Source organism: Eucyclogobius newberryi, unplaced genomic scaffold (genome assembly GCF_026437365.1).
Source record: "Eucyclogobius newberryi isolate DKJ021-1_F unplaced genomic scaffold, fEucNew1.0.hap1 SCAF_10, whole genome shotgun sequence".
In the NCBI taxonomy this organism is placed as follows: domain Eukaryota; kingdom Metazoa; phylum Chordata; class Actinopteri; order Gobiiformes; family Gobiidae; genus Eucyclogobius; species Eucyclogobius newberryi.
Window position 1 is genome coordinate 15804754 of NW_027315724.1, and position 26060 is coordinate 15830813.

The window sequence follows — 26060 nt, forward strand, 5'->3', positions numbered from 1 at the left end:
CCAGCACCCTGTGACCTATATAGTAAATGCCACTTAGGCTTGTACACTCAGGCATGCTCCTTCCCTGTGGCGCTCCTGTCCCATTCGCGTGGATGGGGCAGTGAAGGTCTTGTTTGTCCCACAGCCTGCTGGGAGTGTTGGCGGTGTGTGTCTCAGGGTGCTTTGTGGCCCCGTTGTGTCAGCTCCGCTCATGAGGACTGGTGGACCTCGGTGACTAACGCACGCATGCACGAGCTCTGCAGGGCTCCCGCCGCAAGGCCCCTGGATCACCAACTCACCCCTCACGTTTTTACCCACAGCCCTCCCATGGACGGGTCTGCTGTGCGGCGTGACATGAGCCAAGACACACGCAGGAGAAACTTGACTTGTTCTAAAGGGCACAGTTCATCCACCTTTAGCGACATATAAAATATTCAATGTGATGGATCAAGCAGCTTATGTCAAAAATGTTTATATTGGTATTTAAAGGCCAGGCTTTACTGTGTATATCGGAAGAAAGGAAACAAAAGTCAAAGTCAGATTGGCCAGTAGTTGTTCAGTGCGCTTGAGTTTGCGTGCCGCTATTGGTACTCGTCCCACTTTTTGAGAATCAATATTGCACATCCTTTGCTGCTTATACCACACACATTCTGCATGGTTCCCCTGCGGGACAGATTAGAATTTGTTTGGAAACTCATTTAATAAAAAGCAATGGAAAAAACAAGAGGATTACCAAGAGAGGGCAAAGCAGAGCTGGAGGAAGCCAACCTTTTGAAAAATATTTGAGAGAAAATATTAACTTGGGGGGGGGGGGGGAATGCATTGCAATAACGCCATAGCCATAGCAACACAGAAGATGAGATATGTTTATTAGAGTTTCTGAAGTGTAAAAACAGGGAAACAAAGAACATTTACATTGCATGAGAGTAAAGCTATTTATATCAGATGCATAATTTAACAGTAGCGAACAAATAACAGAAAGAAGTTACGTGAATTGGGTTAGACTGCATTATGCAAAAACGACCAGGCTTTCCATCAAATTTCAGGCTGCGTTCTCAATTGTCCTGCGTTGAGTTCAGTCCTTGGTTTAGTCCTGTTCTTGTCCAGTTTTAGCCCAAGTCTTGTCCTGGTTTAGTCTCCATTAGTTTAGTCCTAACTCATTATGAAAATTAGAAATGGCTAACAGATATTTGAGTGATTCTGTTCAAACGGGAGCACAATAGACCTGCATTCCACTGCCCTCAGCTGGTTTCATCATCTTGTCAAAACCATATTTGAATGATTGTCTAAGTCAGACCTTCTTAATGTACATGTGTGGATATGATTTAGCTTTAAAACTGACAAATAAATAGCGTAACAATGAAACCGGAATTGAAGTTCTGAATCGCAGCAGTGAATCCAGAAAGCTGGACAGCGCATTAGTCAACATTGTGGCAGTGGAACAGGTACACAGTCTATACAAGAGTATCCTCGGGCAAAACAAAACAAAGACGGCCAAGGTGTAGAATCCGCACAGCAAAACAACACTGCCTGGTTCATCATCCATCACTTTATAATGCTGCTACAGGAATCAAGCGGCTGCATCCAAATGATACAGGCCTGAATGACAACAAGTCATAGATGTATTGAAGAATAAAAGAAACATGTATTGTGATTTAATAGACTATATTTGTATGTACATTACTGGTGAGGTTATAACAGCTATAAAACTATACAACAAAAGCCACCACTACTACAGGGTCACAGAGGACGGCATGTTGAAGCATATTCGCAGCAGAGGGCCACATACAGAGAGTCATTCAGCATGGCGCATTTTACATGGACTTGTCAGAGCTCCGTAGCTTTAATAAGGCTTGTAACATTTATTTTAGGTCTGTTTCCCAATGCAATATGATGCTATGGTGAAAAAGTACTGTGATCAGATGAGCCAGTTCAGCAGGAGGCATTAGGGCCCACAAAAATAGCGTATGTAGCCACTATCTGAAAATGTACACATATATTTACATAACTGAATGTACTGTAACCAAAGATAGAACATGTCAACCTCATCCAACTGTAGCATATGTTAAAAAATAAATAAATGTGTTTTTACATTTACCTATGGACTGTGGTACAGCAACAACGGCAGCTACAAGTTTTGATATGATACAAAGAAGTTAATTCATCATGACTAATACTTTTATTGACAGTGGTGAAAAGTTCTGAGTATTTATCATGTTTGCAGCTACACATTTGATTTAAATAAAGCTATTATACAATATACTTTAAGCAATGCAGGTGAGTGAAAGATGACGACAAGGAAAGCAGTCTCGTCCCATCAGATCAACAGTTGTTTGAGAATGCATGGATTACAATTAACGTTAGTTGCCTGCTAAGTTTGTTGGAGAGTTTGTAAGTACCGAGCCGTATGACGACTCAAACTTTGTGTTAGCAAAGGATTTAACTTTTACAAATCCAACGACATCCTCGGCACAACTCTCTCCTAACGGCTCTGGCCAGAACAAGCAAAGGCATTTGTGTTTTTTGATGCACAGTTTCAATGCCTTCTCCACCTTTTACAGTGATATGAAACTATCACCATCAAACATATAACCTTTAGTCAAAAATTACTATATTCTGCTAATAGTCCTAGTGACAATCATCCATCAAATCGCACCAAGCCTTCGCCCAAAAACACCGATACTGCAGAAAATCATCAGCTTGGCTCACAATAGCACATAGAGTTAAACAGACGTCAACAATTAAACATGATATTTTGATACTAAATAATACATTAGGCAGTAAATGTTTTCTGTCCTTCATACATCTGTAAATGATGCAACATAGATGTGACAAAGCCCAAAGAACAGCTGTGCGAAGGCTGAAACTTGAGCCGTTTAGTAGCCGTGACTGTAGTCCATGAAGCTACTGTACAAGTCCTCCCAATGTAACAGCTCAAAGCCATGAAAAGTCTAAGGATGTTTTGTTCTGGGTCTAGACTTTTGAATGGCCTGCAGTTTTCTTATGGCTATAGCGAGGGGAGCCGGGGCGTCTTCCACCCTGTGAAGAAAACACACAAAGCTCTGAGATGCTGGATGGAATATCAATCTTTCACAGTGAACCTGCCATGGAGAAGTCAGCATGCATCTTTCGCTCCCAACTCCAAAGACAATTTCACAGCAGTCTCAAACTTGATAGAGAGGTCACACTTGAAAATGTTCATCTTTGCTACGGAACCATGGCAATCATATCATAAGTGGTCTCGGCAAGCAATAGATTTTTCAGCCATGGACGTGATAATGGAGCGGTATTAACAGTAATGGTTACTTCATTTAATCAGGCAATCATTTATCTCATAACTCATTTCATCATTAGACCGTTTGATGACTGGTGGTACTCAGAAAGCTGTATCATTTCTTAGATAGCAATTGGTGTGAAAAAATTGAGAACTGCTAAGGTAAATTGACACAGAATGAATCCATCCATCCATCCATCCATTTTCTACCGCTTGATCCCTTTTTGGGGTCGCGGGTGACTGGAGCCTATCCCAGTGACTTCGGGCCTTCGGCGAATGAATAATTAATCATATGTAATATAAAACAAACTTTGTGTTACTATCTTACCTTCTTTTCAAACCGTTATCCCACTATCGGACATCTCTAAAAATCTGAAATATATGTTCAAATGTGTTAGGATAAAAGCAGAGAGAAATACACATAAAGAAAACATGCTTAACATGCAGTCTGTTCAATAATCAGACAGATAAGGAGTGGTCTGGTTCACCGGCATTGACATTCATGAGTCTTGCCAGCCATCATTGTATTCACCTTGAGAGCCATGGACAGAGTCACCTAGGCATCTCATCTGTTTCCTTCTCTCATACACAGACACTCTTGTATATATGAACTGTCAGTGCGTCAGAGACAAACAACCTATACTCTGACACACTCGGCCAGTGTTCCATGGATTCCCTTTTTCACTTGAAGCTGAAAACTGGACATAAGTATGTGTGAACCAGACCACTCACACACACACACACACACAGCACACAACACAGACTCCAGCATCAAATCTATGCTCCCGCACAGCACCGCCACCAAAGCAATCACACATCCACAAAAATATGATGTGCCAAGGGGCTGGGAATCAATACAAACTATCTGCAAGACCACAATAAACTGGCCCCTTATGTTTGATGGGAAAGGCAACACTGAAGCGAAAACTTAAGTGCTGCCGGAGTCTTGAAAAACATAATAAGAGCTGTGAGATTGCAAGACGGAGCAGGAAGGGACAACTGCATCATCATATTACAGACATTTGGTCCCAGAGCTGCCAGACTCGCAGCAGAGTGAATTATTTTGAATGCCTGCACACAATTTTCAAATGAAAATGAGAGGGGAAAAAAAGATATTGCTGGTCAGGCTTGACTATATGTGCATATATAAGCTCTGGTCCGTTACTGCACTCTTCTGGACTGAGATGCAACATGTTTTTTATGGGATCTGCTGCAGCCACTCTTCCAGTTTGGGGGTCACTGCCCCAAGCGCGCTGATGACCACGGGCACCACCTTCACCTTCCAGGCCTTCACCAGCTCTTCTCTGAGACCTTGCTATTTCTCCAGTTTCTCGTGTTCCTTTTTCCTGATGTTGCCATCACTTGGTATTGCCATGTCAACCACAATGTTTGGTTGGTTTGTCAATATCATTCGGTTTGTCTGTATCTGGAAGTCCCACAGGATCCGTTATCATATATGTGTGTGTGTATATTATGTACAGTATGATGAAGACCCCATTTAGATTTCTACTCCAGATTTCACACAATGACAATCCATTTTGTGGTTGAAATGATTAGTTTGTTAGTTAGTTGTTAGTTTTTTAGATTTATGTATATATTTAAATATTGGAGTGAATTAGGTTAAATCACAAAACAGAGAGACTGCACAGGCACTTCATGGGCATAAATATCTTGTTCAGAAGTTTCTTAAAACTGGTACAATTTGAATTTGCCTGGACATACACAGGTTTTTGAAGGAGTCTACATCTTCACGTATTACTTAAAATATTGGTCCTGGCATACAAATGAGCCCACATTAGCCTTTGACAGAGGGGCATGTGCCACCTGTTCAGTCTCTCTGCACAGCCGGAGCTCTACTCGGAGCTGCCTGCTTCCTCTTGATTAGCCCCAGTGATTGTTGACTCACACCAAGCGGGTCTTGGCTGAAAGCTGCAACACTATTCCGCATCTCGTTTTCGCTGCCACGGAGAGGAATCAGTGACACATTACCATGGTGCATATCCGGCAGCACGCGGCTGACGTGCTTCTGTCCATCCTCGGGCCACATGTCCCCATCATTCTGTAATGAGACAGGCAGGGGTCGTACATGACAGATAAGAGACATAGCAGGTTGAGACACCCGCAGGGCATTATTACTATGAACTCATTAAAGTATGCTTCGTCACAGATAAAGCATAGTCTATACAAATATAGAGATACAGGAAATTCTGAACATACTTATAAGGACAAAACTTACCTGTATACTGAGAAAACTAGCAAACCACTCCCTCAGGTCTGCCTGAGTCTCACAGCACACATACCTGCACATACACAAAAACAACAGAGATTTGTAGGAGAAAAGCAAACAGGATTTTAGTATATTTTCCCATGGCACAAATCCTGATTGAAACTCCTGGAGGAGGCCGACTGATTGAGACCTTTATTATTGTTTTTAAGGTCTGGGCCCATGGAGGCAGGCTCTGTAGTGTCTGCTTGTGTTTGTGCATATTTTATGACACTCAGACTTTAATTGTAGCGCCCTCTGAGTCATCAGCTATGCTCTGATTCTGAACAAACATGCTATATTTATACAAATATTGTTGTGATGAACACACATTGAGACTAAACAATTTCGTAACCATTCACCAGAGAGACAACAAAACATCAATCCATACAAAACAATGTTACACTTGATGCTCCACTGGCAGAGTCAGTCTGGAGCATGGCACGTGTATCTCACATTCTCCTCACAACACACTCAGGCCAAGTTCATCAGGGCCAACAGAGATCAGTAGATTAAAGTGGGTAAATAGAGGCATCTGCATCAGCACATCACATCTAGTCTATGGTCAGACTTTCAATTGGCAGCACGGTGGCAGGGTGGCTAGCACTTTCGCCTCACAGCAGACCGGAGAGTTTGCATGTTTCTCCCCGTGTCTGGTTTCCTCTGGGCACTCCAGTTCACCCCATCAACCCAAGACATAAAGTAGTCCTGGCCAAGCCTGGCACAAAGACCTGGAGATGGGTCCCACTGCTCCTGAGGGATGCCCCAGCGGCATTGAATGGTCAAAGTTCTCCACTGGGACAATAAAGTGTACCTTAACATTAACTATAGATCTACTCAACACAAATGACCAGTAGCATAAAATGTAAATCTGTCCATGACTAGAATCCGTCCAACAGTGGAAACAAAGACAGCCTTGATGAGGTTCACTCATGTGATCCCAAGCAGTGTTAGTGGTTCAATACAAGTTTTAGTGTTAGTTGTTATTTAAGTATCATTTTTTGTGTGCCTTTTTAACTCACTTTCCTAACTTTACTTTTCCTATTTCAAACAACTCTTTCACCTGCAGCAGATGTTAGCCCTGTTTTTTGTCATACAAAGCACTTCTCCAAAGCGCCCTTTCCTCCCAGTTTCGTCTCTTTTTTATCTTTCCTCCAGACTTCCCTCCCTCCTCCCTTTACTTTCTTCCTCTCAGGTGTGTTTTGGAGCTAGGAGGGACGTTGTGATGAAGCGTAACCAAGAGATGATATACCGCCCGCAGCGTGACGAGAACAGCACCGCCACAGCTCCAGCACGGATACAGACTGCTGTTGACAGAGCAAAGACTCCAAGAAACACAACCCCATGGACAAATGTGCACACCATCTACACATACGGTTAATTTACTTTAGATAGACCACCATTAAAGAACTATTGTATCAAACACAAACTGTAAATGTATCTCTGAACAAATTGGGTTTACAAGATGACAAACATGTAAATGAACATTATGGATGATTTACAGGTGGTTGAAGATTGTCAAAGATAGTCATCTCTACAGAATAAAACTAAGTAACTGTCCTACAACAATAAAAAATATAATGTTTAGAATGCAAATAGCACCTTTCATGTGCTTTTCACAGCTGCTCTTGGATAGACTGAAAGAATATACCAATCTTTGCCACAAACTCACGCACACTACATTCACACAGGTGTCTTACCCAATATATATATATATATATATATATATATATATATATATATATATATATATATATAAATATAAATATAAATATAAATATAAATATAAATATAAATATATATATATATATATATATATATATATATATATATATATATATATATATATATATAACTCTGGTATTAATATAATTCTGGTATTAATTCAGCATAGACCAGACCATCTTGTATTGTAATTATTAGCTTGTTTACTATTATAATGTTTTATTGCCGGGAACACCTGAGGTTGTTTAAAAGGGGCTTTATAATACATTTGACATTGACAACAGCTTTGGGTATCTCCAAGTCAGCACTGCTATCCTGCTGCAATGGCTCATGCACTGGTTAAATGCCACATGAAGCGCCACACAAGACACTGGAAATGCAACTCTCATTAGCCGTATTATGAGTGGACAGCCCTTTTGTACACAGTGACAGAAGATGAATGCAAATGGCTCTATAATGGCTATCCCATTTCCGTCTCTATGTGGATAAACAATTAAATGTCTGTGATTGCCTGGAAAAAGTTCATAAAGAGGCACTCACCACTGCTGTTTTTCATGCTTGTCTTGTTTTTTACTTTCACCAACCAGAGTGAGCCCCCAACTGAAACAGAGAAAGAGAAAACATCATTTTGTAGAGCCCCATGACTATTTGTTACTAAGTCCAGATAGAGCACTTTTGGTCTATGGGCGACATCTAGTGGACGCAGTTAGAATGACCACAATATTATTGGAACTCACAATGTAATAATGGGTTATAGTTTTAGAAATATATTTGCATAACTTTATTTAAAAGGTCAGAAGAACATTTTGACACATAAGTTCTACACTGTCCACCTGCCTGTGCTTACCAAGTGGCTGGACGGAGTTTCTTCTTGATGCCCATGTACACCATGAGGTTTTTGGCCGACCACTCATGATCTGGTCGGTTACTCTGTCACGTAAACGGCCAGAATAAGTGACGATACAACATCAACGCCTGCATTACACAGTGTGGCTCAGTCTTACCGTGACTTCCTTGTACATTCTCAGACAGTTGGCTGTGAGAGTGAAATATTTTTCGTGAAACCCGGCAGCGAAGCGCGCAAGTCCCGGAATGTTTTTCCCGTCCTTGAACTTCATCTTGCCGTGTTTGGAGGGATCTGGTTTACTGGCTGAAGAACAGAGTAATATTCTTGAAATCTTGAATGATAAACATGCTCTGAATACTTGGAAGTAGCATTTGTGTTTACCCAGGTAGGACAGCATTATCTCCATGCTGGGGTGTTTCTTGATGAGTAGTTTGGAGTCGGTGCCAAAGGAATGAAGGATTGGTAAAACACGCTCCGTATAGTGTAGAGGGCGTTCTGTCAAACAAAAAAACAAACTCCATATTGCAAGAAAGTACAGTGCAGTTAATTTCACCCGTGGCCCGTTGCCTTCATCAACACATCACACACAAAATATTCAAGAAAAATGTTGCTTGGTGTCCTTTGAAGTGATGTTGTTTGTTTTTTACAAGTTGATTTCATAACCTCGCTAATCCTCATCATAAACAAAACAGACAGCATTTTTGTCAAATTGTGACTGCTCATTGTTTCGTAAGGGATGGAAGTGTGCCATATCTGAGGAGGTTTACCGGCAGTGTACAGGCCATCTCCGGCCTTCCCGTGGAGGAACCAGATGGCCCACATAGCAGGCCTCAAACATGAGCTCACAGGCAAACCCCGAAGTCTGGGTGTCATTAATAGCTCACATCTCTATTCATATTCTTCACAACATCTATGTTTAGGACCATCTATGTCAAGTTCTTTTAAATTGCTGTGTTTTTGCCTTTTAGCAGGAGGGGCTACAACAATTTCAAGCTACACAGAGGTCATCAAATGTTCTGTTTTGCAATTAGAAGAAAGGTTTCATGTATATATTTTGGAATAAATGGCATTGTCTTGTTTCCATCACACAACTGATGTAACAGAACACGCAGTAAAATAATTCAGAAATGAGCGTTCCAACAAATCCAGGCTCCTTTCTAATTAACTTATCGCACAATAGTCTGTCTCACCCATTTCCTCCTTTTCATTGATCTCCCAGCAGCTCCAGTACTCCTTGTCCTTCGCTGGGATTTTGCGGATGTCTAAAACTTCCCAGGTCAGTTCTGCTGCCGTCATCGATCCGGGGATCTGACAAAACAGTCAAATTACATTAAAATCACTTCAGTTCATTCTTTTTTCTTTCCTGAAGCTGATTTTGCGATGGTACATTACCTTGACGTGATGCTCTGTGAGGCTTTTTTCTTCCAGATAAACCGTACAGATGATGTGTCCTCCTTGAGAGTTTGCCTGATGTGAACAAAGTGTGAATTACAACAATATAACGCAACAATTCAAGAAAAACCTGCATTTTTACTTACTGTAAACTTGTTATTCAGTGTTTCCCGCAGCCGAATAATCACCTCAATTTCCTGTAGCTGTTTGGCTATCTGTGTCTGATTCACCTGCAAACATAAAGGTGCTATAATTATTTGACATACTGCTATAATTACCGTAAGTTGCTGTTTATGTTCCTAAGATTTTGAAGTTGAAATCTATTGTATCAATGTCAAGCAAAAAACAAACAAAGTATCACACACACACAGTTCAGTGTCTGTAATAATCCTGGTTGTGGGTGGTCTTCCATGAAAACGGTTATCCCCTCAAAAGGGAAAGCCTAATCTTTGACTACTCTCCTCTTTCATCGTGTAACATTAGAAATCTTAACGGAATAAAATAGCAACAGGATGTTAAAAAATGTACTCTTTGCAAGGAAGTTTACAGGATATATAACAACTGCTAATAATTCAACGATTCAACGAAACGTCTACAAACACTATTTACGGAACTAAAAAACAAGGATAACCAGGTTGGATAACGACACACAGCCTAAACCTGGTCTTTGTTGAAGCAGCTTTTAATATAAGATAAGATAATCCTTTATTGTCCACACATGGGGAAATTTCGGTGTTACAACGCAGTAAATACAGAGGAAAAGGACAGATAACTTATAGGAAGTTTGAAAAAAACACTCTTAATAGAAGAACTCTTATAAACAAAACAAAAAACTCTTATTAATAAAACTCCTCTCATATTTTAATAGGGAATGGAGGGAAAAAAATAAAAATACAATACAATAATCATAAAATAAAATATTAATTTTGATTTGAGCCTACAATATTTTTTGATAGGAGTCTCCTTACATGAATCGTCTCAATTGTATCTTTTTTTCCCCCACCTCATACTGTAGATGACCCCAAATGGATTCCGTCAGTTACCTCAAAGATTGTCGTGTAGTGTTCTATTAGGTCCTCGATTACTTGTCCTGCAGTGTAGTCTTTTCCATCGGTTTGGAAAAGTGTGGGGCCAAACACTATGGCCAAGTTATGGATGTTCATCTGGTTGCTATGCGCATGACACTGAACACTGTCAAGAAAGATAAGAACTTAAATGAATACACAGCGTGCCGTGACAAAATAAAATAAGTGTCTGTTTCTTACCAATACAGGTGGTTTACGAGAGCCTCTACTGTGGCCTTATTGACACGAGGAAGCTTGTCGACCAACTGCTGATACTCAGAGATTTTGGCGTCTTTGTCCTGAATGGCTGAATGAGGATAAGAGCAACTTAAAGGGTACGGTATGACAAAAACTCAACCACTTCAATAACATGTTGAAGGTGAAAGGCAAAAGAAATGACGGAAAAATCAAGAAAATACATAGAAAGAATTATAAATGTAGTTTTTACAAGAATGAAATGTACAATGTTCGTGTAGTAAACTTACAGGATGTTAAGAGCCAGTTCGGGGCCTCTTCTTTGGTGAACAGGCCTTCGTCCAACTCCCTGAAGAATCGTTTGAGCGTATTGGAGACGTCGTCCACCACGTTGTCTTCTTCCCTCAGACAAATGCGCCGCGCGTCTGATCGGAATTTGTCTAAAAGTGCTGTGACCCGAGAGTTTACCCCGCTCTTTCGATAGATGCCCTCAGATGTTAGACCTGTGCACATATATAAAGAACACAGGGAACAAAATAATTACACAAACAGTATTTCAATACGCTAGTCATTATTTCACATTTTTAAATATATTTTCATTTGGTGTATTTATATCGGTTGTAAATATAAATGTTAGTTTTACACCTATCAAGAAGCTATTTGTGGAGAAAAGTTGAAAAATCTGTAGAAAATTACAGGAAGTGACATAATACAATAGGGTTGAATAAGAAAAGGGAAAAAAAGAGTTTATACATTTTTGACAGAAAAGAAGCAACTATTTTCACCCTCTAAACATAGATTAATAAAAATAAATCTATGTTTTATTTGTCAAATTAAAAGAATTGTGAAATTAGATTGGTTTTGGCCCAGTGGTTGCTAGGTAATGTCCTAGTCAGTGTGATGTTATCAATTGCAACCAGGAAGTACAATTATAAACCTAAAATAACTGCTATTCAAGGATAAAATTGTTATATTTTTTTAGCAATGACTATATTTATCTTAACTGCATTTTAGTTCAGTGAGTATGCGAATCTGTCATAGGCACTTTACGGCGCACAATGTATATTTTCGGAGGGGGTGTGTTCCACAATATGACATTACATTGTTTCATTGTACAATATTACAGTTCACTTGTAAATCAAAGTAAGTAATTTGCAAAGGATCTATTCTGAATTCTGTCTAAGAATTCAGGGACAGTTTAGTTACTTTTATTGGGACATTTTAAACAATTATTTAACCAATTAAAAGGTGTCATCATAACTATTAAGTAATTTATACAGATCTTGGCCCTTGATTACAATATGGTTGCATGTAAATATAATATGTTTGCTACACTTGTGAAATGTGTAGTCTAACTTGTCATATGCACTTTAAAATGGTTTATCTCATGAAAAGAAAGCTATAGTGTATTTTATTCTTACTGTGATGCTGATATTTCCTGTAATTTTCATTTTTGATAACCACTTCTGTGGTCAGGATGTGGGCCAAATTGCTTGCCCCAAACTACCACGATAGAGGAGTTTGAAATATGAATGAAAAAAGCGAAGTATTTCACCATATTGTGTGATGAAGCCGATGCAGCTGTGCACTATGACGGGGATGTCTGTCTCTGTGAGCTGCTGTTCGCTCAGTGTGGCCGCTCCACTCTGCGCTGCGCTTGTAATGGCCTCGCACCAGCTGGAGAAATCTAGCTTCCTCTCCGCCTCGATGTACAGGGTCCTGAGAAATAAAGAGAAGTCCATCGTCTCCATTTCCTCCCATATTATCATAGAATCAACTTGAGTCTGAAAGAGAGAAAGAAAAGAGCAGAAGAAATTGGTTCCTTACCTGCCCTTTTCCACCAGAACCAGAACGTCCGACTGGGTTGCTGGAACAGAACGTAACACTGATATTGGCAAATGTCCATGTATTAAATATGTTTTGAATGCGCAACACATGTGACGTTTATGAGCCCGTATATCATGATTTACTTACAGAGTTCAGTTAGTTTGCGCAGATTTATTTCCTCATTCTGGCCCTTCTCCAAGTGCGTGTGCAAAGTGGAGCCCTCCAACGCAAACCAGCCCACTTTGGACGTTTCCAGATTCAAACCACCTTTACACTTCAACCTCCCGATTCGGACGAAATCCAACCGCAGCAGAGACTCTGCGCTGGCTGGAATAATGCTCTAAGAAACAAATTGAGTTCAAATGTAATGTTCTGATGCTATGGTAAACACACACATTCATTTTGTATTAATATATAGATGTTTGGCACTTCTTTTCTCTTAGATTAGTTCCCGAGCAAAAGACGTTACATCTAAATACAGTAATTCGGGGACAAAATACATGATTCTGTAAATCATTATTGTCCACTTGAAGAAGAAGCTGAACCATAAGAAATGTTCCTCCACACACTGTCATTTCCATTCTTCTCTACAGGAACGTTGGATTAAGTGTCTCTAAATCACACCTTTGCGATGGACTTGATCCATTCCTTGTGGCTGTCAGGATCATCTGTGCCAAACAGATACAGACGCTCCGCTTCTGTGCACAGTTCAAACGTGTGGTTGTACCTGTACAGAAGAAAACACATTCACATTCAGTATTTATGCACTATTTACTCAACAAAACAATATCGTGAAACAACACAACACAGCATTTACCCATGGGTGATCGCGCCAACTGCCAGACACACAATCTCCGACGCCTTTAAGGATCCGTTGGGGTTTGAGTTCTTGTCACTTTCATAATAGCTGAAGGTTCCGTCGTTCAGTGTGCACCAGCGCCGGCTAAACTCTAGATCAAATTAAAATGTATACATGTATATGCAAGTTGGAGTTCAGAGTTATTTGAAAAGCCTTACTACTGTTGTAATTGTCAATGGTAAAAAAAAACAGTGCAAAAATACATTCCCACTTACAAAGTTTAACGTTTTATACCTCATATCTATATAATAAAAACATTACAAATAAAGAAACACACCTTCTTTTACTTTGCGATCTGTGACCGGTCGAGTCATTGAAGCCGTTTTAAACAGAAAGCCATTAAGGCACACGGTGGATGGGGGCGAGTACGGCATAGCGTGAATGCAGTCGTCTACTTCTGACCGGGGCAACTCTGTGAAAGCAACAGCACCAGGTTAGACCGGCGAGGAGGAGATTAGAAAGAAGTGTGCATCTACAAAGACGTAAGCATGTGGAATAAAACATCCTGCTCATGCCATCATTTACCAGTTAAAAAGATAATACTCTACGTTCCCTGCGCAACATTTCTCAATCGGTCCATTACAAACAATACAATAATGTGTTTTTTGAAGCTTTTCACTGTAACATCAGATAACAACTGGGTTATGGTGTATTTCTCATGACATTTAAACTCACCTCTGTTGAGATTGTGGCTTATCAACTCAGCTTGTAGAGGCTGGGAACTTGCTTGAGCCAGCGTCAGCGGGGAAGGACATTCGGGCACACCGGTCGAACAATTGACATCTGCCCCACAGAAGATCAGGCGCAGCGTCTCCAGGACATCGCCGCCCTGCACGTTTATGCACAGCGCCTGGAGCGGGAAGGCAAATCATTCATATTTTAATAGACTGTTATTATCTGTTTGATCCATTATGACTTGCACTACTGTGGCGATAATAGAGGCAAAACAAAAGAGGCAACATGTCCAGAGCAATCCTATAAATCATGAGGATAATCCAACACTTCTGCACAGTGTGATGTGTGGGGGCTTTGCTTAATTTCACAGCAAGCAAATGTTTCCACAATAAATCTGCTGCCGGGTGGATAAGAAACATCTATCCTTGGGAAATACCAGAAAACATAACAAGTATCCAGTGCGCTTGTCTGATACGGGATTGAAAGATTGTCAATAGAAATGTTTTTCAGTCAAATAGTTTTTAAATGAACCTGCTGTTTAATAAAATATTCATGAAAATATATGAAAAAACACAGTGACATTTTTGATAGATTTTGCTTTAGCTACAAAAATGGTACAACTGTCACTCATTTTAAGCGCATTGAGTAGAACAGAACACTGGGGTTGAAACTATGGCTCGGGGTCCACATGTGGCCAAAGAATCAGCATTTTTTGGCCCTCCAGGTTTCTTTCTGAATTTTCTACTTTTTTAATGCACATTTTAAACATGATATTCCATTATAATCTCAGAAACTAAACTCAGGTAAATTATGATGTCAGAATGGTCCTTTGTTTGTTTAGTCATCAAAAATATATGAATTAGAAGTGGGAGATGCATAATATTGCAATAGTTATTTTAGAAATATGCGACTAAATAATAAAATAAATTAATAAAATAAAAAAAATTCAATAAGGTTGTAAAATAAACACACTACGAATAAAATCACAACAAAGCAGTGGAATCCTTAAGTATACTTTGATATTTCTGGACTTTTTGGTTAATTTAACAGTCCATTCAGACTTTACGCAATACTTACAATACAACATAATATTGAGATAGTCATTTTGTCAATATCGCTCGTATAAACAAGTTATAACTGAACAAAACGGACAGAGGAAAGAGCATATTCGAGATTTGAGATAAACAGGGACGACGTCAGCGACACAATAATGAATGCATTCTGGTGACTCTCGTCCTGCTGACCGGACCTCGGCGTCATGTGATGCTCTGTCAGCTTTTTGTAAGTGTGAGACGGACGAGTACAAACTCAAGTGATTCTGCCATTTCAATGAAGGCTCTGTGGGGACATTCGAGAGCCTCTTTTGCACCAGCGCAGAATTTTAATGAACGTTTGGGGAGGTATAACGCAGACATACCAGGAAACAGGAAAAAACCTTGGAGTGGAAGTATATAATCAAGACTGGGGATGTATAATATGTAAATAATGGACAATATGTGGCATTTTGTTCATGTACCGGTATCGGGCCAATATAAAAACACTTAAATACAGAAGTAGAGTAGTTATGGCCACAGAAAATCCTTTGTAATACACTGCGCAGTGTTCAGGTTATGTAAATATGTTGGGAGGGTATTTTAAGTTAAGTCGAAATGTATGTTCGTGTTATTTAATTTAGGGTGTAGCCATAACTGTGGGGAATGTGCTAGAGAAATACTGTTTAATACATTTTGGTTTCTTAACTTTACTTTTTGTTTTCCATTTTGTTCTGTTGCATTAAAAATTGCTATCAAAATGAATTCCCTGAACATAAACAATGGTAATGTTTTAATCAATGCCATTTAACCGAAAAATATTTATTTCTGCTCCAGACCACATGCTTTTACTGAGGTAGTAGTTCTCTTGATTTAAAAATCCCAGCGCATCATTGGCGATTAGAAATGACTGACTCTCAACCTCGATTAAACTTCGATAACTGCACAGCCCTAGTTATCAGCCACAAAAGCAAAACAGATTTCAGACTGTCCCTGACTTAGACTTTAGTCAAATTATTAAAAGAACAAGGAAGTGGGCTCGGAGGAGTGGAAATATGTTGTGCTGGGAAAAGAAAGATGCAGTGTTTTTACAGCTGAAGGTTTCAAGGTGGCCACACAAACCACAAACTACTCGACTCTGACTCGACAGACTTGAAACTTTGTTCAAACCAATAAGCTCTTTTAGATCTGATTGGGAAATTCCACAGCACCATGTCACAAATATAGACAGCCCCTCCTTATTCTAATCACTATTGAGCCTTAACACACACATGCATATACACGCAAACAAGTCCATTAACATAGATTTCAGATTTCACAACTCATTCGAAGACACTCCCTCTTGCATAAGCATAAGGAATGAGGAAACCATAAAAGAACTAAAAAGGAGCTCAATGGCCTTCATGTCTAGGTGCATTTATGTAATATATATGAATCACATGTGTTGGAATTTACTGGTTTTAGTCTAGTGACAGTAACTGAGGTTGGATTTAACAGTAACAATGAGTAATTGCTGCAATAGTAAAGTAATCTTCTTAAATACTTTAGATAAGGTATTAGTTTTGCCCAGTTAATAGTCAAATGAATATGTAGTTCATGTTCATGTCCCAGATCCACACTAAATTATTACTGAACATTTTCAGTTTTGAATTATCTCATCATACATCACCTATAACTGGCAAAAACATAAACTTACATTAATAAACAATACATTTAGGGTCAAAACATGTTTCACTAATCAATTAGTCTATCTTAGGTTTACGAAAAATCTTTCGATCTAACTTTAGATTTTTACTAAATTTGATTAAGCTTAAGTAATGTCAAATTGTGTTTTCAACAAAAACACTTATTGTACATGTTTCCGGTGTAATTAATGCAATTACTGCTTTGTCTGAGTGATAAAAACTCTCTCAGCACATGGTATGTTTAGGACACTGTTTATAGTCCAGAAAATAATTATTAAAATAATATGATAATTATAAGAATGATATATTTATTTATTGAAATAATCGATTCGTGTGACCAGGAAACATACAGTGTACAAGAGCTAAATTTCCACCTGTAATCATTGTGCAAGCGGATGTTAGAGTTTATAAAATCAATACAAATCAAACATTCTAGGAAACTGGCTCTATAATGACCAGACCATCATAAACGTTCTGTAACATTCATATCCAGACCCTCTCGAAAGCACAAACACACATACAATTATGGATTTAGTAACAATCGTAAATAAAAATTCACCAAAATAAACCAGCAAGTTCCCTTGAAGTTCTACTGGCATTTTTATATTTGGAAAATCTTGTATTCTTTAATCCAAAACCATCCATCCATCCATCCATCCATCCATCTTCTGCCGCTTTATCCGGGGCCGGGTCGCGGGGGCAGCAGTCTGAGCAGGGACTCCCAGACTTCCTTCTCCCCAGACACTTCCTCTAACTCCTCCGGGGGGATCCCGAGGCGTTCCCAGGCCAGCCGAGAGACATAGTCTCTCCAGCGTGTCCTGGGTCTTCCCCGGGGCCTCTTCCCGGTGGGACATGCCTGAAACACCTCCCGAGGGAGGCGCCCAGGAGGCATCCGGAACAGATGCCCGAGCCACCTCAGCTGGCTCCTCTCGACGTGGAGGAGCAGCGGCTCTACTCCGAGCTCCCCCCGTGTGGCCGAGCTCCTCACCTTATCTCTAAGGGAGCGCCCAGCCACCCGGCGGAGGAAACTCATTTCGACCGCTTGTATCCGCGATCTTGTTCTTTCGGTCACTACCCAAAGCTCATGACCATAGGTGAGGGTAGGAACGTAGACCGACCGGTAAATAGAGAGCTTTGCCTTTCGGCTCAGCTCCCTCTTTACCACAACGGTCCGATGCAGCGACTGCATCACTGCAGCCGCTGCACCGATCCGCCTGTCGATCTCACGCTCCATCCTTCCCTCACTCGTGAACAAGACCCCGAGATACTTGAACTCCTCCACTTGGGGCAAGGACACCCCACCCACCTGGAGAGGGCAAGCCACCTTTTTCCGGTCGAGAACCATGGCCTCGGATTTGGAGGTGCTGATTCTCATCCCAGCCGCTTCACACTCGGCTGCAAACCGTCCCAGTGCATGTTGCAGGTCCGGGTTTGATGGAGCCATCAGGACAACATCGTCTGCAAACAGCAGAGATGAGATCCTGTGGTCCCCAAACCGGACCCCCTCCGACCCCTGACTGCGCCTAGAAATTCTGTCCATAAAAATTATGAACAGAACCGGTGACACAGGGCAGCCCTGGCGGAGTCCAACATGCACTGGGAACAGGTCTGACTTACTGCCGGCAATGCGAACACAGCTCCTGCTCCGGTCATACAGGGACCGGACAGCCCTGAGCAAAGGGCCCCGGACCCCGTACTCCCGGAGCACCCCCCAAAGGACACCCCGAGGGATACGGTCAAAAGCCTTCTCCAGATCCACAAAGCACATGTGGACTGGTTGGGCAAACTCCCATGAACCCTCGAGCACCCGATGGAGGGTATAGAGCTGGTCCAGTGTTCCACGACCGGGACGAAAACCACCCTGCTCCTCCTGAATCCGAGGTTCGACTATCGGTCGGATTCTCCTCTCCAGTACCTTGGAATAGACCTTACCCGGGAGGCTGAGGAGTGTGATCCCTCTGTAGTTGGAACACACCCTCCGGTCCCCCTTCTTGAACAGAGGGACCACCACCCCGGTCTGCCAGTCCAGAGGCACGGTCCCCGAACGCCACGCGATGTTGCAGAGACGTGTCAACCAAGACAGTCCTACAACATCCAGATACTTTAGGTACTCAGGGCGGATCTCATCCACCCCCGGAGCCCTGCCACCGAGGAGTTTGCGGACAACCTCAGTGACTTCAGCTTGGGTGATGGATGAGCCAGCCTCCGAGTCCCCGGTCTCTACTTCCTCTTCAGAAGACGTGACTGAGGGATTAAGGAGATCCTCAAAGTATTCCTTCCACCGTCCGACGACATCCCCAGTCGAGGTCAGCAGGCCTCCACCCGCACCGTAAACGGTGTTTGTGAGACACTGCTTCCCCTTCCTGAGGCGCCGGACGGTTTGCCAGAATTTCTTTGGTGCCGACCGATAGTCCTCCTCCATGGCCTCCCCGAACTCCTCCCAGGCCCGGGTTTTTGCCTCTGCGACAGCACGAGCCGCGGCTCGCTTGGCCTGCCGATACCCGTCGATGACCTCCGGAGACCTACAAGCCAGAGTGGCCTGATAGGCCTCCTTCTTTAGTCTGACGGCATCCCTTACTTCCGGTGTCCACCACCGGGTTCGGGGGTTGCCGCCACGACAGGCACCGGAGACCTTGCGACCACAGCTCCGAGCAGCCGCATCAACAATGGAGGCGGAGAACATGGTCCACTCGGACTCAATGTCCCCAGCCTCCCCCGGGACATGGGAGAAGCTCTCCCGGAGGTGCGAGTTGAATACCCTACTGACAGAGGGCTCCACTAGACGTTCCCAACAGACCCTCACAATGCGCTTGGGTCTGCCAAGTCTGTCCGGCTTCCTCCTCCGCCAGCGGATCCAACTCACCACCAGGTGGTGATCGGTTGACAACTCTGCCCCTCTCTTCACCCGAGTGTCCAAGACACGCGGCCGGAGGTCTGATGACACGACAACTAAGTCGATCATTGACCTCCGGCCTAGGGTGTCCTGGTGCCACGTGCACTGATGGACACCCTTGTGCTTGAACATGGTGTTCGTTATGGACAATCCGTGGCTAGCACAGAAGTCCAATAACTGAACACCGCTCGGGTTCAGATCGGGGAAGCCGTTCTTCCCGATCACCCCTCTCCAGGTGTCACTGTCATTGCCCACGTGGGCGTTGAAGTCCCCCAGTAGAACAACGGAGTCCCCGGTCGGTGCACTGTCCAGTACCCCTCCCAAGGACTCCAAGAAGGCCGGGTACTCTGCACTGCTGTTCGGCCCGTAATCCAAAACCATCACCCAGTATTAAACAGCCTTAGAAGTAGTAAGGTTATAGTAGTAATATAATGCACTTTGAGCCAACTGCATGTACGGCAAATCAAAGACAAACCATATCAAGTCCATCAGATAAAGAACACTGGACTAATCAAAACAAAACGAGGAAAATAAGGAAGTGGGAAGTTTTAATGTTTGAAGAACCGACATCTGGAGCAGTGAGAGGGGCAGTCGAGACTAATCCCACTCGCACACGTGTGAACGAGGGGGGAGTTGAAGAATCTCAACCAACTTCCCCAGAGAGCGAGCGAAAGATTGAATCAGGGTGTGTCAAAAAAAAAAATCTTTAAAAAAATCTGAGGACTCCATCTGGCATCTGCAACCCTAAAGGACAGGAAAGGGAGAGAGGAAAGACAAACAGGAGAAAGGAAAATATTGAGAAGAGAAGATGAAAGCCGTTACAATGACTTTAGTTTGATTGTGCAGTGGAAATGTCCAAACAGAGCGGCTCCACTTAGGCCATTTAAACATCAACTGAAGTCCCACCCACGTTTATGTGCACAAGTCCATATATTAGATCCAGATGAGGGAAGGTTGTTCCATCATTACCTCACCCGGACCAGTTTAGAAAGATGGGGGAGAAACTACGCATAGGAGGACAATGAAGTAAGTAAAAATACAAAATAAACTAAGCATTTCAATGGTTTGTGAATAAGCTATGCTGAGGAAATGGTTAGAAAGAGATCAAATAAGCAGAATAAATGAGTATTAGTGTTTCAATTTAGTAAAACTTACTCCACAACTCTTATTGTAACTTTTTTTTGTAACTCTTTTTTGTCTTCTTTTTTTAATGAACAGAAAGAAAATAATGATGATGATAATAATAATAATAATAATAATAATAATCATAATCATAATCCTAATACTAATATTAATAATAAAGACAAAAAAGTTTAACAGCTACATATTTGTAAAAAAATATGATTATGATCATATATTTAATATTATCATATTAAAATATCATAAGATTTTTGGGTAGATGTTTAATCTGAAATTGAAATGTTTGTAAAAGTTACATACTGTATGAAAGAGCATGACAGATTTTACTGCCGCTTCTGACACCATAAATGAAACGGCTTTATATTATAGTTACTGCTTGAAATGACTTTCCAGATTAGGTGACGGTGAAAGTGATTCTTCTGAATGTCTCCCCTCATTCTCCCCCCCTTATTATCACTATAAAGAACATGTTTAACTTTGCATTATGTTACAATCTATGAGCTCAGTTTGAATGGGGACTAGTGTAGGTGGGTGAAAAGGAGGAGACTTAACAAAAACAATAATGCCCATTGAGTAAGATGACCCTTAACCCCACACGCTTGGACACACAGTAATTGTGGCCAGGACGTGCTCTATTGAGTCACCAACTTTCCCCCACATATATAATATACATATTCATCTGATATAGTTCAGCCCACTTGCAAGTATAATACAAACTAAAGCTTTATGTTGCAAACCTCAACAACACAACAGCCATTGTGGCAAATAGCTGCAGCCTGCTCAACCAAAGTCTACTGACACACATTCCAATGTAGGTTGCACTAAAAGCTTGTTCTAAAACTTGTTTCCAAAGCTACATTCACACCGAGATGCAGTCTAACAACTTATATTTCCTGATTGTAAAACGCCACTGACTCACCTGTAGATTTCAGTTTGATCAAATCCACTCGTGCTTCCAATGTCGGCTGTCAAAGTTACAGAATGCAAAAGCCAAATAAATGATCTACAATCAGTCGAAAGCAAACAGCAAGCACTGTAAAACAGGACAGATAGAAAGTAGAGACCAGCTCTTTCAGAGTGGCAGCCAAACAATGAGAAGAACAGCAGAGGGAGAGAAGGAGGAGAGCGGAGGTGGAGTCAAGCACATTCCAGCTCACTGTGAGCAGTGATGTCACAGCCAGGAAAAATGCAAAAACAAAGAGAAAGGAAGATAATAAAAAAATAAAAAAAAAGAGGAGCAAAGAAAAGACTGGGTCACCTAAAAGAGGCACTGTAAAATAACCAAGCTAGTGTGACACCATTCCAATCCAAACAGGCTGTATACTGAGTATTACTGTGTGACTATTTACACAGTAAATTAAAACACACTGCATTCTACAGACACACCCAAGACAAAAGAGCAGGCCAAGTGCTTTTAAATCTGGAAAGTTGGGTTTGAAACTAAATGAGATGAGCTGGAAAGTGCTACACAATGTTTATCTATGAAGAGTTAATTGAAGCACCTTTCAGAGAAGGCAGTTCTCTCAATCTGGTGCATCGCACACACAGTGAATCATCGGCATGATAGGAATTAAGGAAGAAACACAGCTGTGCGTTTATGAGAAGTCCTCAATGTTTAAGGTCAACTAGGTGAAGCTGCTAATGAGTGAACCACTAACAATCCAGCTCAGCATGGCTACAATTACTACTGTTGGTAACTTTGTCTTCACTTTTACCAGTATCAGCGATGTCATTGTTGTTTGTGCCAGATCCATGTAAAAGCAGATAATCATGTTCCTGTGCACTAGACACATCTAACCAATGTCACAATAAATACAATTATAACTGCCATTAATATAACCGCCATCAAGGTCTGAGGGTCAAATAAATCAACCAAAATTACTAGTTATTTTCTAAAACTCTTTGACAACACATTGGACCACTAAAATATATTTTTTTTAAAAGAAGCTTTGACATTTGGTGTTATAAGTCGTAGTCCTGAAAATATACTTACATTGTTCAGCTCTTTCTGGTTTCCAAACAGTGGGTGGTACTTCCTATATTTTCCTTGGCGATATTTGTTAGCGATGTAGCGCCGCCGGTCTTCAGTGCAGCTGGACGGTGTCAAAGCTTCGCTTGGCGGGACATTAGCTGCCCAAAAACTGTTGACCCGTTTATTACCCATTAAATAAAACACCTGCAACAAGAATTTAAACAAATAACTTTTAAATATGGTGTAGTGTAAACAACGTAATCTCTATTTAACTTTCCTGTTAAGTACAGTATGCCTACCTCAATGAGTTCATCTGTCCACACCTTCTTGTCCATCTTAAGACTCCGTACTTTAGAAATGCTAGGACCCAGTCCACGGTGCTCCCCTGAAATAATTGTATGTATTTGAGTTGTACTTCAAAAATGTGGATATATATAATGGTTATAAAAGAAGCAAAAACAGTGAGAATAACCTGCACATCGTTTACAGACCACAACACACAAATTGATAGCTGCCCATTCTGGCTTGGGGGCTTCGCAGTCGGCACACACGCCGTTTGCAGGCTCCGCCCAGATCCGCTCTGCCACCTCACTATTGGACAATGCTTCATCTATGGCGTTATGCATGACCTGAACCCACTGGTCCTTCAGCTGCTCCGACTCTGCGATGAAGCTGTGAAAAAGACAAAACACATCTTTTGAATATCCGCAAGGCTAGAGAAATTAAAGTGGGGTTTGTTCGATAAACACTACTTCAATTCTTAACAGTGTTCATTAATTTACCTGAAAGTACGATAAGGTGTAGTGAGGTCAAATGTACGCTGATCAGTAACTTTCACGTTGCCAACATTCATATCAATGGAGGTGATGCCCACTCCAATGCGGTAGTCCTGAAATCAAAAACCGATAACATGTAGTAGCTTCCTGTATTTGTTTTGCAAATAGATGCAAGGAAACCGGTTCTTACCTCTATATTTTTGTAGAGAAAGACCTTATCCAAAGCAACAACAGTATAAAGCCTGGCGCGAATTCCTCTCAGCCCCAGAAAACCTTGAAAGTCCGGAGCCAAAGGAGAACCGGGGCTGATGGTGTAGCGGAACTGGCTGCCTCCAGTGCAGTCCTTTAACATTGCCACCCATTCATCTCTCTCAGCTGATAAAAGATTAAAACTCATTATAAAAGTGTACAAAATACACATAATGAATACCGCTGGTTAGTTGTGACATTCATGAGTAAACGGACCTTCACTTTCAGCCCTGAAGATAAACGTTCTGTTGTTTGTTACCACCTCAAACTTCACTTCTCCCACACTTGACACGTTGGTGATGAATGCTGTTGAAATGAGCCCTTTAGAATAGACTCCCTTTAGAAGAACAAAAACATTCACTGAAGCATTCTATTCTCTCAACATTTGACCTTGAAGTATCCGCGGTCAAATGAAGTTGTGTTACCTTTTCATTGTCAAAGTATCTCAGGTAGTCGGCGTCGAGCTTCACCCATCGTCTCTGGTAATAAAGTGCACTGTGTGCAGAGTTGAAGGAGTAAAAGAGCGGCAGAGGTGACGGAGACCAATCACAGTTGGAGGCTTACCCTTGTGGTGGGTTCTTGTCCAGCCAGCCCATCTTAATGACGGCGGATTCCTGAGAAGGCCTGCTGCTGTTGGAGGAGGAAGAGGCGGAGGAGGGTAAGCGGCCTCTGTTCGGGGGCAGGTAGACACTTCCTGGTGGACTGCTGCCCTCTGACCACACTGGTGAACTTAGAAATAACAATAAAAGACTTTGAATATTTGAACACCCTGATCATTTTCATAAAACGGGACAATATATTAACACGTATTGTATTAAAATAGTAGCAGATCATGTAACCGCACATAATTATAAAATGGCTAAATAATCATCTGTAGTTTCTGTAATCATCTGTAAATATGAACGTTCTAAACCTAAGTCCAGTTTTTTTTTTTTTAACAAGATTTTAATATCTAGTATAGGTGTATAAGTACAAGTCACTTATAGGTTGCAAGATGTTTAAATTTGTCTTAATATTTTACAGTATGTTTTGTCACACTTTATAATAAGGTGTTCAAGCACTAGTTATTTGTTTCCAAGCACTTAAGGCACTTACTAGTATTTATCACTCAATTATTCTTATTTCTTATAAGACTCATACGAACATTTTCTACATGGTTTATTAACACACACTTGCACACAACAGCTTATTCACATTTACTGGTATAAGCTTAAATTATAAGCCATTATTATTAAATACTGAATTTATGTTATTTGTCAAATTCACTGTTAAATATACGGCACGGCCACGAAACTAAAGTAATCTGTATTTTGTGTATTATTACTTACACGCACCTCCACGAGTCGACCTAAAACTTCTGATCTGGCCCAGTGTTCAAGCTCTAAACCCGGTCTACTGACACATGCTACACTAGTAACTCTCTAAGTGCTTATAGAGGAATAATTAGAGCTTATTAAAGTAAAAATAAAACTGATAAAGTGTATCTTTCAGTTATTAAATGTTGTTTGACGAAATATTTGGAATGAGCAGGATGTATAGAATTCCTTTGGTCAAATTAGCTTCGCAAAAGCCAATGTAGGTGTTGGGTAATAATCCTAATTGCGGGTGCAGTTGCTCTATTTTTGTTTTGATGTGTGACTCACTCGTCATCGTCCAACAGCTCGTCATCGCTGCACAAAAGACTGAACCGCCGCATCTCCTGATTGACCATTAGCAGCGATCTGTGCTATTGAACCACACAGACATAGATGTTAGTGAAAAAAGAGAGGTTTGGTATTTGTGACCTTACTTTTAGTGGCATGTTCACCTGTTGGGCACCAGTGCAAAACAGATCTGGGTCTTCGTAGTCATCTGAATTGTCGTCAACAGAATCAACAGAATCTAATCCTGCAAAATAATCAAATACTCATGGATCACTACATTTAGAAAAGGTTTAAACATATATATTTCTGGGTATTAGACATACTTTATTGTAAGCAAAGATATAAAAAGACCACAATGTTGACTAAACATTTGTAATTTAATGATTTTTAGTGTTGCGCCTAATGATTATTGAGTGTAAGACTAGTCAGTGAACCTCAAAGTATTATTTCTATTGTACATTTTAAACACATTTTAACCAAATAAGGATTGAAATATGATGAGTCAAGGCTTCTAAATAGAGAATATAATGTAGGCTATTTAATAATTTTCAATGTGATTTAATTATGTTGC

General features: G+C 41.0%; 1 protein-coding gene across 1 annotated transcript in view; it reads right to left on the minus strand.

Annotated features, from left to right (window-relative positions):
• Positions 1–831: 831 nt before the first annotated feature.
• The window catches only part of LOC140375260 (arf-GAP with Rho-GAP domain, ANK repeat and PH domain-containing protein 1), a 35460-nt gene continuing 10231 nt past the window's right edge, over positions 832–26060 (minus strand). The window contains exons 4-34 of the mRNA XM_072461821.1: positions 25636–25733; positions 25490–25572; positions 24411–24575; positions 24272–24341; positions 24063–24183; positions 23788–23972; positions 23604–23710; positions 23294–23493; positions 23121–23206; positions 22843–23025; positions 14101–14275; positions 13703–13837; positions 13384–13516; positions 13191–13293; positions 12714–12906; positions 12567–12606; positions 12295–12458; positions 11030–11242; positions 10746–10851; positions 10524–10671; positions 9627–9710; positions 9481–9555; positions 9279–9396; positions 8470–8583; positions 8246–8391; positions 8089–8171; positions 7782–7841; positions 5490–5553; positions 5160–5312; positions 3582–3625; positions 832–3018 (exon numbers count right to left, since the gene is read on the minus strand). Of these exons, the coding sequence (XP_072317922.1) occupies positions 3605–3625; positions 5160–5312; positions 5490–5553; positions 7782–7841; positions 8089–8171; positions 8246–8391; positions 8470–8583; positions 9279–9396; positions 9481–9555; positions 9627–9710; positions 10524–10671; positions 10746–10851; positions 11030–11242; positions 12295–12458; positions 12567–12606; positions 12714–12906; positions 13191–13293; positions 13384–13516; positions 13703–13837; positions 14101–14275; positions 22843–23025; positions 23121–23206; positions 23294–23493; positions 23604–23710; positions 23788–23972; positions 24063–24183; positions 24272–24341; positions 24411–24575; positions 25490–25572; positions 25636–25733 (3626 nt within the window). The 3' untranslated portion in view covers positions 832–3018; positions 3582–3604. The remainder of the gene's footprint in view (positions 3019–3581; positions 3626–5159; positions 5313–5489; positions 5554–7781; positions 7842–8088; positions 8172–8245; positions 8392–8469; positions 8584–9278; positions 9397–9480; positions 9556–9626; positions 9711–10523; positions 10672–10745; positions 10852–11029; positions 11243–12294; positions 12459–12566; positions 12607–12713; positions 12907–13190; positions 13294–13383; positions 13517–13702; positions 13838–14100; positions 14276–22842; positions 23026–23120; positions 23207–23293; positions 23494–23603; positions 23711–23787; positions 23973–24062; positions 24184–24271; positions 24342–24410; positions 24576–25489; positions 25573–25635; positions 25734–26060) is intronic.